General features: G+C 55.8%; 1 protein-coding gene across 1 annotated transcript in view; it reads left to right on the forward strand.

Moving 5' to 3' along the window:
- Window positions 1-740: 740 nt before the first annotated feature.
- BCAS1 (brain enriched myelin associated protein 1) overlaps window positions 741-13,961 on the forward strand; it is a 68,792-nt gene continuing 55,571 nt past the window's right edge. The window contains exons 1-3 of the mRNA XM_036245287.1: window positions 741-823; window positions 9,649-9,725; window positions 11,388-11,466. Coding sequence (XP_036101180.1) covers window positions 9,654-9,725; window positions 11,388-11,466 — 151 coding nt within the window. The 5' untranslated portion in view covers window positions 741-823; window positions 9,649-9,653. The remainder of the gene's footprint in view (window positions 824-9,648; window positions 9,726-11,387; window positions 11,467-13,961) is intronic.

The following is a 13,961-nucleotide window of genomic DNA, read 5'->3' on the forward strand; positions in this document are numbered from 1 at the left end:
GGCTGTTAGGAAGCTCAAAGCTGTATCTTCATAACAAGGCTGTAAATCAACATGCACATTTTTGAGGATCCTGGTCCCATGGAGGTGCCCACGCTTGGTTTTCTATCTCCTTTTGCTGTTTTTAACATGTGCTCTCAGACTGTGTTGCATACGTCTTTGCGAGACGCTTTAATCAATACCCTCACTGGAATGAAATACGTTAAACAGCCCGACGCCACACTGTCGCCAGAGCACTGAGTCTGCCTCAGGCAACCTGCTTCCCAGTGTCCAGAGCCCTTTGGGAGTGGTGTTTACGTGGGTAGGGGCAGTGCAATGGGTGAGATGCTTTTCCTTCCGATTCCGTGGTTGGCTGGGTGGTGGAGGAGGTGGTGATCCGGAGTAAATGAAGGTGAAAGGCAGACAGAACTGCAAAACCTCACAGAACGTGTTTTCCCTGCTCTGACCATGACTCTGGTTACTGGGGAAGGGAACTGGCCACCCAGGTCCACCTGAGCAGCCGAGGTGGGGGAGGGGCACTGGACAGGATGCTTGGAGGGCCAGGGAGGCATTAGTGCGAGAGGAATCAGCTGGTGGTGTTTATTGAAGAGACAAGGACATCCAGAAAGAGAAGCTGCGCCCATAGGGCAGTCAGGGGACAGGATGGCCCCACCCAGACCATGTTTGCCCTGCCCTGTGTATTCAGCCAGCGGGCTCCGGATGAGGAAGCAAAGGCTCAGTTGACAGCTGGTACTGGGCTGTACCAGGTGGGGACAAGGCACCCTGCACAGAAGCAAGTCCAAGTGACACCAGCGGACTGAAGGCACCCCTACCAGGGACTCCACAGGTAATCCCTTTCGGCTCCTTGAAGCACGCATGAGGGTCTGTTACTTGTGGTAGGCGGTGATCTACAGAAGCAGGGGGTCAGCGGGGGCTGTTTGACCCCAGCTCTGCCACAGATCCACTGTGTGGCCTTGGGCACCTGTGAGAGGGACCCAAAGATAGCCTTGCCTAAAAGAGTTCTATAGGGGGCAGTGGTCAAGTGGGCAGTGTCGGGTGCAAAGCGACAGAAATAGCTCCTATTTGCACGGAACCCGGGAAGGTCATTGTAAACGTAAAACCTGGGGAGAAATCAGCAGGTAGAGGGGTAAGGTCCATCCGTAATTTGGGGACGACTACCAGGACAAGAGTGCCCCATGGTTAAACCTACTCTGCGGGCACCAAGGGGCGTTGTCTGAGACCTGGAGGAGTCAGGGAGAAGAAAGCCTACAGGGTCCCTGTGAACCTGGCTCTTTGCACAGACTGCCTCATTGAGCACGCAGGACTCCAGTGCCAGCTACTGAGCTCCAGGAACTGGCCTGGCCCTACAACCTCGTTTTCTGCCTTGAAGTCGTGGTTGATCCGCGAGTAGGTGCCCTGGAGTTTGGGGCTCCTGAGCTGTAAAATGGGCGTAATAATAATGCTGAGATCAAAGTGAAGGTCGTGAGTGCTGGGCTGTGAGGACCAGGGCACATGACTGTCTAGCGCATGATCAGTGTCAGCTGCTGCACTGCGACCATTCTGTCCATTTAGTTAGGAAGGAGAGGCTGGGGGCAGGGGAAGGGACACCTCCCGGCCCTGGGAAAGGTCGCGGGACTGGGATCCAGCCAAGGCTGGGCTTAGTCTCCAGAGCAAGGCGCTCACCTTCGGTACAGACTTTAAGAGACACCGAAAGAACTCAGTCATCAAAATAAATTCTATTTTAAGGCAATATTTTAAGTCTTTTAAACTGCCCTGGCTGGTGTGGCCCAATGATTAGAGCGTCAGCCCCGCACACAGGAGGATGGAGTTCGATCCCAAGTAAAGGGCATGTACCTGGGTTGCAGGTTCGCTCCCACCCTGTGGGGGCTCCTGCGAGACAACCGATTGATGTGTCTCTCTCACATCAGTGTTTCTCTCTCTCTCCTCCCCCCTCCCCTCTCCACCGCCCTTCCCTTCCACTTTCTCTAAAAAAAAAAAAAAAAAATCAATGGGAAAAATATCCTCAGGTGAGGATTAACAAAAAAGTAAGAAATAAAAATACTTTAAACTAATTCCAAGAGATCTACGAGGAACAGAGTAATGTGTTAAGTGAAGACGGAATCAGTAACAGCATTCATTTCGGTTTTTTAAAGGCTGTGTGAAAATATGTTTATCTCAATGGCTGTTTTCTGGCTCCTCCTTCCATTTTGCACCGGGGGCGTGGCTCACTCACCCCACCCTCCTCCTGTTGTGATAGGGCGGCTTCAGGCCTGGGGGTCTAGTCCTGCTCTTTCCATCAATAAACGCCAGGGGTGGGGGGGGGGCACCCTATGGTGGTTTTCAATTTAAGAAAGTGGGTGAGTGAGCAAAGGTCCCAAATCATGGAAGATTTGTTCCCCTAAGAGTTCTGAAGGTGGTAGTTTTAGGGAAAAGGTACCCACCTTGGGAGAGCAACGGGCCGTAAGAGCGCCCATGGGGGCTGGTTTCTGACGGCAGGCGATGCACAGGGAGATGGTGGGACCGCCTGGGGAGGCTCGGGGACCCCCAGCCATGCAGGCTCATCTGTCCCGAGCTAGAAACCACTGACCGGCACCTCGTGCGCAGCCTCTCGCCTCTGCCCGGAGCTGGGCGGGAAGCGGTCAAGGATTTGAGTAGGACGCCCAGGGAAACTGGCCGGACCCCACTCTGCCTCCTCGCAGCGTTCTGATGTGGGGTGGTCTCTCCATCTCCCAAGGTGCATTTAGGGCTCGCCATTGCAGGCGGGACAAGCAAGGTGCCCGCCCTCGCAGTTTACAGTCCAGGGGGGAGGGGATTGCATCGCGGCCTCTGTTTCTTTGCTTCATGGGTGATGAGCGGCTGTAGGGAAACGCAGACCACCCAGTAAATGCCTGGCCCGGGGCAGGACCAGCCTGCAGCAGGCCAGGCGCCTTCGGGGCAAATGCAGGGCGACACTCACTGGCTAGTGCCAATTCTGGGCCTGCCCAGCCCGGAGAGGGTGCCTCCTTGGCACCTGGGGGCCTCTCTTGCCCCCCCCCGCCCCCATCCTGGCCCTGCTTGGCTCACAGTAAGTAAGCCTTCAGTTCACGTTACCTGCTGTCGTTGTTAGGACAGCACTGAGCTCTAAGCCTTCTGGGAATATCAACATTATGCAGACATAACCGAGTGCCCCCACAGCAAAGCATCAAGTACCGAGCATTCCCGGAACACCCAGCTCTACTTTGCTGAAGACACCCCTTCGCCTGGGCGCACACAGCCCCACAGCCGGACGCGGGGCTGGGGGCGCACGGACGCAAGGAGGTCGGTGCTCGTGCGCCCCCTTGTGGAAGAGGCAGGCGGCACCGCTGGGCACCTGGCACCGCTGGGCACCCGGCATCGCTGTGCTGGGGAACAAGGGGGATGCAGGACCAGGGGCCGTGGCCAGAGGTCTGTTCCCTTCACTCACACTGACCTTGCCTTTGGGGAGGGGGGGCAGAAAGCTTGTTCTGCTGGGTGTGCCGGCCTGGCCATGTTGGCATTGCCCTCACCTGGGGGGTGAGGAGGGCTCCTGGTTTGCCTACATGCCACTGCATGGGTCGAAGGTGTTTCTGTTTACTCGGTGACTAATTCTGTCACCACTGCAGCCTTCCAGGACCTCCCCCTTCCGTGTGACGGTCATTTCGCTGCCGGAGCTGCAGACTCATTGTTCTCAGGGCAGCTGGGGCCGGGCTTGGTGTACACTCCGTCCAGGAGGTGGGCTTACTGCTCACCTGTGCCTACAATGAGGTGACGTGAACACCGGGCGTTGGTGTGAGAGCCACGCAGCTTCCCGGACACCAATGAGGTGAGGTCTGTGGTGGTCCCCTCCCCACCCCTCCCCTAGTAGGCCAGGAGCCGAGGCTTCTGCCCACAGCTGGTTCGAGCCAGGGTCTGAGCCCAGCAGGGTGGGTTTGTTGCGTCACCCCCACGGAGGGGTCTCTAACCAGCTCTGCAGAAATGGAGGCCCCTGGGGGACACTGGGCCGTCGTGTGGGGAGAAAATCAGAAGTCCAGCCCCTGGAGCAGGGTACCTCCCCCTCAGCACCGATGACATTTGGGACCAGAGGCATCTCTGCTGTGGGGCCCTCCTGTGCACTGCAGGATGCTCAGGGGCATCTCTGGGCTCTACCCACTAGGTACCAGTAGCCACCCCCACTCAGTTGTGACGGTCAAAAATGTCTCCAGCCACTCCTAAATGTCCCCCGTTCGAGAAACACTGTGAGTTACTGCGAGTCAGAAACGGAGAGCAGTGTACTTCTAAGGAGAACATTTTAATATAATAATAGAAAGATCCTCATTATATCTCTACACGGCCCTCACGGCCACTTGTCACATGCCAGACACATGCCCACCACATCCAACCTTCTGTGGCGTATAAGGCCCTCTGGATTAGTGCCACAACTTCTCGGTGCCTCAGTTTCTCACCAGAAAATTAAGCAAATAACAGCATCTACCCCAGAGGGTGGTTGCAGAGGCCAGGGAGGCCGACCACGCCCATCAGCGTGCCCAGCACACAGAAACCCCCCGCGCATTTGATGTTGTCGCTGTCGAGAATACTCTACTTTTCCACTAGGAAACGCCTCCAGGGGGGTCAGGATACCCTGGATACTCGTCCTCAGCAAAGGAGAGCTGCAGACCCAGGACCCGTGTCTCTTTGCAGGCTGACAAGCACAGAGCCCGCAGAGGGGGACCCGGAGAGGGTTGGGAACATTTCAGGCGCCCGGGCTGGTGGTCACTGGCCCCAGAGGCCCTGCTGGCCTCTGGGAATCCCCAGCCTGGTCTGTGTGTCAGGAAAGGCTGCACCCAAGGGATCCCCAGCCAAGGACCTCGCTCACCCCGAAATACCCAAAACAGTGGCTCTCGGCCTTGGCTGTCATGGAAATCACCTGGACGTCTTGAAACTGTACCCGCACCTGGGCCCCAGCTCCGGAGAGCCCGAGGCAGTCTGGCTGGCTGGGGCCTGAGCATGGGATTTGCATACCCTCCTGTGACCCCCAAGTGTGGCCCGGATGGAGGCCTGTCCTCCTGGACACAGAGGGAAGTGGAGAAATAAAGGGGCTTTTTCACTTGAACGACCCCCCACCCAACCCAGCGAAAGATTTACCCCACATTCTCAACATGCTGGGCCCTTGAACACGAGTCCAGTGTCAAAAACAAAACCCTCTGCCATATGGCCACTTGTGTTTAATGTCAACTACGGGCGTCGAAACAAAACAACGAACACCACCGGCTCACGAAAGGAAGGGCATTTTGACATCACCTTCAAACTTTGTCCTTTTCCAAAGAAAGACTAGCTCTTTCAAATGAACGCATCTTTCTGGATGAAAACCTCTCCCTGATTGGCCTTCCTTGTTGGAGGAAACATCACGGGGATTATTGCCAGAACTGCCCGGAGCCTCGGTTTTGCCATCTGTAGAATGGGGATGAGCAGTCCTTACCTCACAGTCCTTGAGCAGCGGATAGGCTGGTCAGCCCGTCCTGGTTTGCCCAGGACTTTCCTCGTTTTAACAGGAAGGTCCTGCCTCCCAGAATGCCCTGGGTGCTGGGACAGGTGGACACCATCCCGGTATTTTCCAGACATGCCTGATCATGAGAGTCACCTGTGTATTTGCTAACACTACAGCTCCGGGGCCCCCGCCTGACCTTTGGTGAGAATCAGAAGTGCAGGCAGGTCCCTCGGCTGGTTCTGACGGTCAGGCAGCTTTGGGGGACATGACAATATCAATAATGACGATGACGATCGTCCTCACCGTACCTGGCACTTGCACGGAGCTTACCGTGTGCCAGGTCCTGTCCAGGGCACCTTGCATATACTCGTGTGTTTAATTCTCACAACCACCTCCTCAAGCGGGTGCTGTGTCTACCCCCACGTTATAGATTAGGGAACTGAGGAGCAGCAAGGCTCAATAACTTGCCCCGAATCACGTACTCCGCGTGCAGCCGAGCAGGGACTCCTAACTCGGGGTTCGTCTCCAGAGGCCGCATTGTTACCCTCCAGGCTACACCACCCGCTACCTAGAGCGGCGCCGGGCGGGCACCTGGCAAGCTCTTCCTACACGTCCGATGTGATCATCATCATCGTTTTCTTCATTGTACTATCTTTGGGGCATTAAAAGGCTTGCCATTCTGTTGCCAACTTTTAATTGCTAAATTTTAAACTGACCTGTTCATTGTGAAAGTTTCATCGCAAAGCATTTCCTTTGTCCCCCCCAGATCCTTTGACCTCACCCTGTAGGCTGAATCCATTCATTTCTGCTGATACTGACACCCGCCAATAGGTGGCAGTAACCCTTTGTTTTTGTCCCGTATAAATCCTGCTCTTCACAAAAGTAGAAGACGGGGCAGGAGGGATCTCACGAGCGTGTTACCGCCGTTGTCTGTCGCAAAGCAATTATTACCCGAATCCAGCTTGTCACTCCCAAAGACGTCCAGGGAAGCTACTGAAAATGTACAATGACAGGACCGTGTGACCCCAGTTCTGCAGGAAACCAAATTTCTCTCCTGCACACACACACGTCCCACTTCTCCCAGCCCGAAGAGTTTTCATAACTTCAAACATTTTGATTGAAAGTGGCCCCAAATTTGGACTGAATTTAAATGGGATAATAGGAGTTTTAAAAGTTCGCAAACCCATTGGCATATACTTTTTAACTGTGTAAAAAGCTGCATTTAGAAAGAGACCATCTGGCATGTGCATATCCGTGCACGTGGCCTTGGTCACGATGTGGAACCTGTAAACCTCGGTTTTCCCATCTGTAAAATGGGAATGACGACACCATTGCCTTGTCGATTTGCTGCCAGGAGTGAATTATTTTACTGCAAGTAAAGCTCTTAGGATAGTTTCTCGACACATGGCAAGCACTTGCCAAATTTGTTGTTGTTGTTACTATTTTATTAATATGGTTGTTAAAGCTTTATTGTCATCACTTTTGCATACAGTGGGTTCAAATCCTGGCCAGTCTTACTCTGGGCAACATCTCTCAGCTGCCTCGATCCCCTCATTTGCAAAATGGTTCTATATTCCCCAGAGAGTTCTTGAGCAGGGATTGATGAACTTTCCGGAAAGGGCCAGAGAGTACATATTTTAGACTTGGCAGGCCAAACGGGCTCGGCCACAACTAACTGCCCAGCTCCGCCTTGTAGCAAGAAAGCGGCCCTGCGTCGAGGCTACAGAAATGAGTGGGCGTGGCTCTCTGCCGGTAAAACCAACATTTGAATTTCATGTCATTATGATGGGTCGAAATCCCAGATTCTTCTGATGTTTTTCCAACCACTTGTAAATGGAAATCCCACACTCAGCTTGCTGGCTGCACCCCAACAGGCTGCGGGCTGGCTGCCCCTCCCCCCCCCCCCGCTGTCATTTGCTGACCCTGGTCTTGAGGATTCGATATTATATTCACAAGGTCCCATTTAGGGATGAAGTGATGATCTATTGTGAGGATGCCTATCAGGGATGTTACAAAGAGAAAGCATTGCATATAACTAGTGTTCTGTATGTCAGCCCTGCTCAGCGTTAGTACATGGTGTGATTAGAAAACATGTAAAATCCGCAGATTCTGTTATCTACCAAATTCCCCCGCAGAGAACAAGCGAAGTCCACGACTCCTTGCGGCCTCTGGAATTTCTGATTGCTCAATGCATCCATTTCCATGGGCAAGAGGCCCGTGGGGACCCTCGGAGGGGCCCTGGCTGCCTTCTGCCGAAAATCCAAAGTCCTGGCTTTTATCCCGGAAGCCCCCAGTGCCGAGGAGCCCGCGGCCAGGTGTCTGGAGCTGGGGCTCCACTGGGGTCACCTGCGTGTGCGTGTGAACTAGAAGTGTGAACTAGAAGTGTTTCGGGAGCAAGGGGGCGGGTCTTGGAGTGGCTGCAAGAGCCCCCCTCTGGAACCGGCAGACTCTGGGTCAGATCCGGGCTCCGCCAGCTGGAAGAGGTGTGTCCTGGGTGAGTCTGGGAGGCTCATTCCCTTCTCTCCGAGGGGAGGCGCTGCTGCTACACGCGCAGCTCAGAGGAGAGGGGCCCGGCCGCCTGGGCTGGATCTCGCCTCTGCCCTCGTTACCTGGGTGACCTTTGGGAAGTAATGGAACCTCCTGGGACAGCTCCCTTGTCCTAGAGCGAGATGATGGGAACCCCTCCCTTACAGGAACTCTGGGGCCAAAGGCAAAGACACAGGAAGTGCCCTTGGAGATCGGGCGTGGAGGGAGAGCATGCTAAATCAGTGTTGACCGTTGTCGTTACGGTTATAGCAAGGTTCTCTGGAGGCTCAGCGAGGTTGTGGGCTTGCCTAGCTCAAGGCACGCTGGGTGAGGACAGTGATCAGTGATGGAGTCTTTCATTCAACCAGTAAGTAACAGTTAGCACCTGAGAAATGCAAATACCGTGCCGAGAACCCGAGATACAAGGGTGGGTGAGACAGACAGGCCTGCCCGCAGCGTTGACTGGGGAAGGGAGACAGACACTGAACACTGTGTTCTGCCCTCCACCCCTTGTCCTCGGCCGTGGTCCCTCCTGTTATGTTACCCATGTACTGTCATGCATAGCACTGCACCCTGCCTTTTGTTTAACCAATGCTGCTATACTGCTTATTGTGAGCTAGACATCATTCTAGCCCCTTTACAAGCCTTAATTCACTGAGTGCGTAGGACTCCTGCAAGGCACAGAGAGGTACCGGACTCATCCGAGGACACACAGCATAAGGGGCAAAGAGAGGGCTGAAGCCCAGGTGGTCTTGTCCAGGCTCTGTGCTCCTGGCCACTGCGCCCTGCTGCCTGGTCATCGGGATGGCCTGGTATGTCGAGTCCTTGTTTTGTTTGTCCACCCGCCTCCCCCCCGATGCAGCCCTCCGAGGTCAGGGGCCTCGTGTCTCATTCACAGTGTAACCCTAGCGCCTGGCACGGTGTCAGGTGCAGAGCTGGTGCTCGATACACATTGGCTGAGTCAATGAATGAGTGAAAATGTAGCCAATAAATATATCATTATAAGTAGTGCTGAGTGCTATGATGGGTTTGACCCGGGGCGGGGCCGAGGGGGGCTCATTTAGGTTGAGGGTCAGAGAATACTAAAAACGGCATCGTTTTCATTATCTTCATCCTAAAATCTGGGTGTAAAAGCTTTGCCTGAGAAGGAAGAAATGTTACCTGCACTGAACACACTGTTCATGATGATAAATATTTACCCCACAAATGAAATGCAGTTGAAAATTGGGGCCCTGGCCATTTCAGCTCAGTGGTTAGGGTGTCGGCCCAAGCACCAAAGGGTCCCGGGTTTGATTCCCGGTCAAGGGCACATACGGGGTTGCAGGTTCGATCCCCGGCCCCAGTTGGAGTCGTGCGGGAGGCAACCGATTGATGTGTCTCTCTCACATCGATGTTCATCTCTCTCTTTTTCTCTCTCTCCTCATCCTCCCTTCCACTCTATCTAGAAATCAATGGGGAAGTATTCTTGTGTGAGGATTAACAAAAAGAAAAGAAAAAAGAAGGAAAGAAAATCGGGGCTGCGTTTGACTAGCTTTGGAATAACCGTCTAAAATGTCTCACTCCCCAGAATGAATTGTGACAATACACCCTCGTAACGTCTCAGGTCCCTGCACCTGAGCTTCCCAGGCAGGGGATAGAATTTCGTTTGTCTCGCATTGTCATCTCTCTCTCTCCCCTCTTTACAGGAACAATGGGGAACCAGATCAGTGTCCCGCAAAGAGCCGAAGACCCAGAGCACGACTCAGAAACACACACTCGCGAGGTAGCGGCATCGCGGGCCTGGGCCCCTGGGCTGCGTGGAGGCGTTGGGGGAACAGCGAGGCCCAGCGTGCGTGCTCCCTGCTGGAGGCGTTGGGGGGACAGCGAGGCCCAGCGTGCGTGCTCCCTGCTGGAGGCGTTGGGGGGACAGCGAGGCCCAGCGTGCGTGCTCCCTGCTGGAGGCGTTGGGGGGACAGCGAGGCCCAGCGTGCGTGCTCCCTGCTGGAGGCGTTGGGGGGACAGCGAGGCCCAGCGTGCGTGCTCCCTGCTGGAGGCGTGGGGGGGACAGCGAGGCCCAGCGTGCGTGCTCCCTGCTGGAGGCGTTGGGGGGACAGCGAGGCCCAGCGTGCGTGCTCCCTGCTGGAGGCGTTGGGGGGACAGCGAGGCCCAGCGTGCGTGTTCCCTGCTGGAGGCGTTGGGGGGGACAGCGAGGCCCAGCGTGCGTGCTCCCTGCGTGGAGGCCGTTAGGGGGACAGCGAGGCCCAGCGTGCGTGTTCCCTGCGGGAGGCGTTGGGGGGACAGCGAGGCCCAGCGTGCGTGGTCCCTGCGGGAGGTGTTGGGGGGGACAGCGAGGCCCAGCGTGCGTGCTCCCTGCGGGAGGCGTTGGGGAGACAGCGAGGCCCAGCGTGCGTGCTCCCTGCGGGAGGTGTTGGGGGGACAGCGAGGCCCAGCGTGCGTGCTCCCTGCGGGAGGCGTTGGGGAGACAGCGAGGCCCAGCGTGCGTGCTCCCTGCTGGTCTCCTAGACCCGCCTTCCCACGGGTCCTTCTGTCGCATTGGAGCCTCCGGAATCCGCCGCGCGCTGGGCAAGAACGGAGTGAGGGCCCCACCTGAGCCTCGCGGGTCGGAAGCCGTCGAGCTGGGAGTCTAGGGAGCCTGTGCCTCTCGACCTCCGCGCCGGCTCCAGCAGAGCCAGTCTGACACTGTCCCCAGGGGGTTTAGAACAGTGGTTCTTGACCACCGATGACTTTGCCCACCCCACCAGGGGACGCTTGCCGTGTCTGGAGACATTCTGGTTGTCACCACTTGGGGTCTGGGGAGGTGTGCTGCTGATCTGGTGGGTGGTGGGCCAGGGTGCTGCTCAACACCCCACAGGGCACAGGATGGCCCCCCAACAAAGAAGGATCAGCCTCAAATGTCAGGTTAGGTCACACACACACACACACACACACACACACCTTTTTAAATATCTGCGATAAACAACAGAAGAGGAAAAAATCAGGGCAGTGGCCAGAAATTGGAAAAAGGCTGCGGCCTGAGCTGAGGGGCAGAGACGCTCCAGTGAACGTCCTGCGCTCGGCAGGTGTGGACAAAGGGCCTGGCCAAGGAGTGTGGTGTGCAGGGCAGAGGGGTGGCCGCCCTCACAGGTGTCGAGTCCGCGTGCTGAATGATCCCTGGTGATCAGACAGGTGCCCAGGCGGCCTGGGCTTCCCTGCACGCACGGCGTCCGTCCTGCCCGCGGGCCCCTGAGCTGAGCCAGGCAAGGGCTGTTCTCAGGATCCCAGGGATCCAGTCCATGGGTGGGGTCGGGGTTCCCTGCTAGAACACTGGGGGGTTCCAGAAACACGGCTTTTAAATTAAGGTTGATCTTGGGAGGCACCCTTGTGGCCTCGGGTTCTTCTGATTTTCCCGCAAGACTTGACTAATACCGGCACGTGTTCTATTCAGGCGGCATCCAGGAGCGACTGTGTTCAAAACGGGATGCCGGTGATGGTGTCAACGCACACGGTTCAGCTCTACGACGAAGGTCAGTGTCGCCCTTACTGCTGATCCTGTTTACGGTGAAACAGACCGGAAGGAGGGGAGCCCTGGGCCGCCTTGGAGACACCGTGTCGTCTCTCGGGGCTGCCTAACAACCTGTCGCAAACGGGTGGCTTAAGCCGCAGAAATGTATTGTCCCCGGTGCTGGAGGCCGGAAGCCCAAGATCAAGGTGTCAGCAGCGTCGGTGCTTTCTGGGGACCGGGGAGGGGAGGGGGGGTCTGCTCCCTGCCTGTGGAGCTCCCGGCAGCCTCGGGCATTCAGTCCTCAGCCTTCAGCTCTTCTGCGTCCTCGTCTCTCTCCCTTCCGTGCGTCTGTCTGTGTCCCCCTCCCCACTTTTTAAATATGTTTTCATTGATTTTTGGAGAGAGAGAGAAATATGGATGTGAGAGAGAAACTTCGATCCATCAGCTGCCTCCTGCTCGCCCCCTACTGGGGATCGAGCCCGCAACCCAGCCATGTGCCCTGACCAGCTGTCCCACCAGGACCTCTCAGTCCCTGGGACGACACTCAATCCACTGAGCCACAGCCGGGCCAAATTTACCACTTTTTTTATTTTTATTATTTTTTTTCTTTACTGATTTTATAGAGAGAGAAAGGGAGACGGGGAGAGAGAGAGATAGAAACATCCATATAAGAGAATATCGACTGGCCACCTCCTGCACGCCCCCCACTGAAGATCAGGCCCACAGCCTGGGCATGTGTCCTGATTGGGAATCGAACCAGCGACCTCTTGGTGCATGTGTCCACGCTCAACCACTGAGCCACACAGCCGGCCCAAATTCCCCATTTTAATAAGGACACAGCCACGCTGGATTCTCACCTGAGTTGACTTCATCTTGACCTGGTCATCTGCAAAGGAGGTCCCCAGTACTGGGGGTAGGACTTCATCTTCCTCCAGGATGCAATTCAACGCAGCACCTCTCAGCTGCTCTGACACGTGTGACCCCCAAGAGGCCACAGGTTGGCAGCAGGTGAGATCGAAGCAGTCGAGGGAAAACACCGCGGCAGGCGGAGCCCCACGCGGTTCAGATCCCTGCTCTGCACCCTCGCTCCGGAGGAGCCTGGCTCCAGCTGTAGTCACAGACGCTGCGGCGTGTCCGTGGCTCCGAGTGTGCTTGCTGGCTCCAGGCTCCCCAGGCCTCCTGCCCAGACCAGACGCTCCTGTGTGTGCCCGGGGGGGGAGCGCGTGGGTGGGAGGTCACCAGTGGCCTGTCCCCTTTCCAGCTTTATTTTCTCCTCTTAAACCCATAACTGCCCATGGGGCTGATTCATGAGTTCTTTTTAAAATAACCTCTGAGCCCGGCCAGTGTGACCAAGTGGCTGAGCATCGACCCTGCACCAAGAGGTCGCCGGTTCGATTCCCGGTCAGGGCACGTGCCCAGGTTGTGAGCCTGATCCCCAGTGGGGGGCATGCAGGAGGCAGCCAATCGATGTTCTCTCCCATCAATGTTTGTATCTCTCTTTCCCTCTCCCTTCCTCTCTCTCTAAAATCAATGAAGAAAAAGAATTAAAAATAATAAAATAAAATAACCTCTGAGAGGTACATGACTCCAGGTGAGGGTGAAGAGTATAGACAGGGACAGGAAGGGGTGGAGAGAGCAATCAGGTGGGGTAGTAAACACATGTTAAAAGTGTGTTATCAGCCCTGCCGCTTTGGCTCAGCGGTTAGAGCGTCAGCCTGTGGTCCAGAGAGATCCGGGTTCGGTTCCCACTGGGGGCACGTACCTTGGTTGCAGTTTGTCTCTGGTCCTGGTTGGGTCATGCGGGTGGCGGCCACTCTATGTGTTCCTTTCATGTCAATGTTTCTCTCTCTCTCTCTTGCCCTCCCACTCTATCTGAACAAAATATGGGAAAAATGGCCTCAGGTAAGGATTAAATTTTTTTTAAAAGTGTGTCATCAAAATGAGAAGGAAGAAACCTCAAGCATCTAAGGTGAGTGACAATATTTGCGTCTGTCGGAGTGAAGGCTTTGCCCTGGACTTGCCTGTCTGTCGTAGCCGTCTGTAGACCCGGGAGCAGGGAGAGGGAGGAAGAGCCGCAGAGTAGCCCCACAGCGACAGACGCCCACCGGCGACGGCAGAGGGTCGTTGGCGACGGCGTGGGGTGAGCAGGGACCTCCGCCCACATCACGCAGGAGTTGAGCATCTTCACCGCTGAATGCTTAGACGGCACATCAAGCTCGCACCCCAAACCCATTCTTTTCTCCTCATGCTAGACCTTTGGGGCCGAGACAGCCTCGCTTTTCAATGCTGAGGTGGAGAGCATGAAATCTGAGGCTCGGGCACAATTTCCAAGCCTGACCTCTTCCTCCAAGCCCCACGTGATCTGCCACGTGGGCCCTCATTTCCAGACCTTTAACACAACCCCTGCATTAGCACAACTCAGGAGGCGCAGGGGTCTGAAGTGTCGCCGACTCCCACAGTGTGATCGCAAAAGGACCGTTTGTGCAAAACCTTGTGAGCTCTCCATCAGCATCTCCT

This window comes from Molossus molossus, unplaced genomic scaffold, assembly GCF_014108415.1.
Source record: "Molossus molossus isolate mMolMol1 unplaced genomic scaffold, mMolMol1.p scaffold_m16_p_6, whole genome shotgun sequence".
Lineage (NCBI taxonomy): Eukaryota > Metazoa > Chordata > Mammalia > Chiroptera > Molossidae > Molossus > Molossus molossus.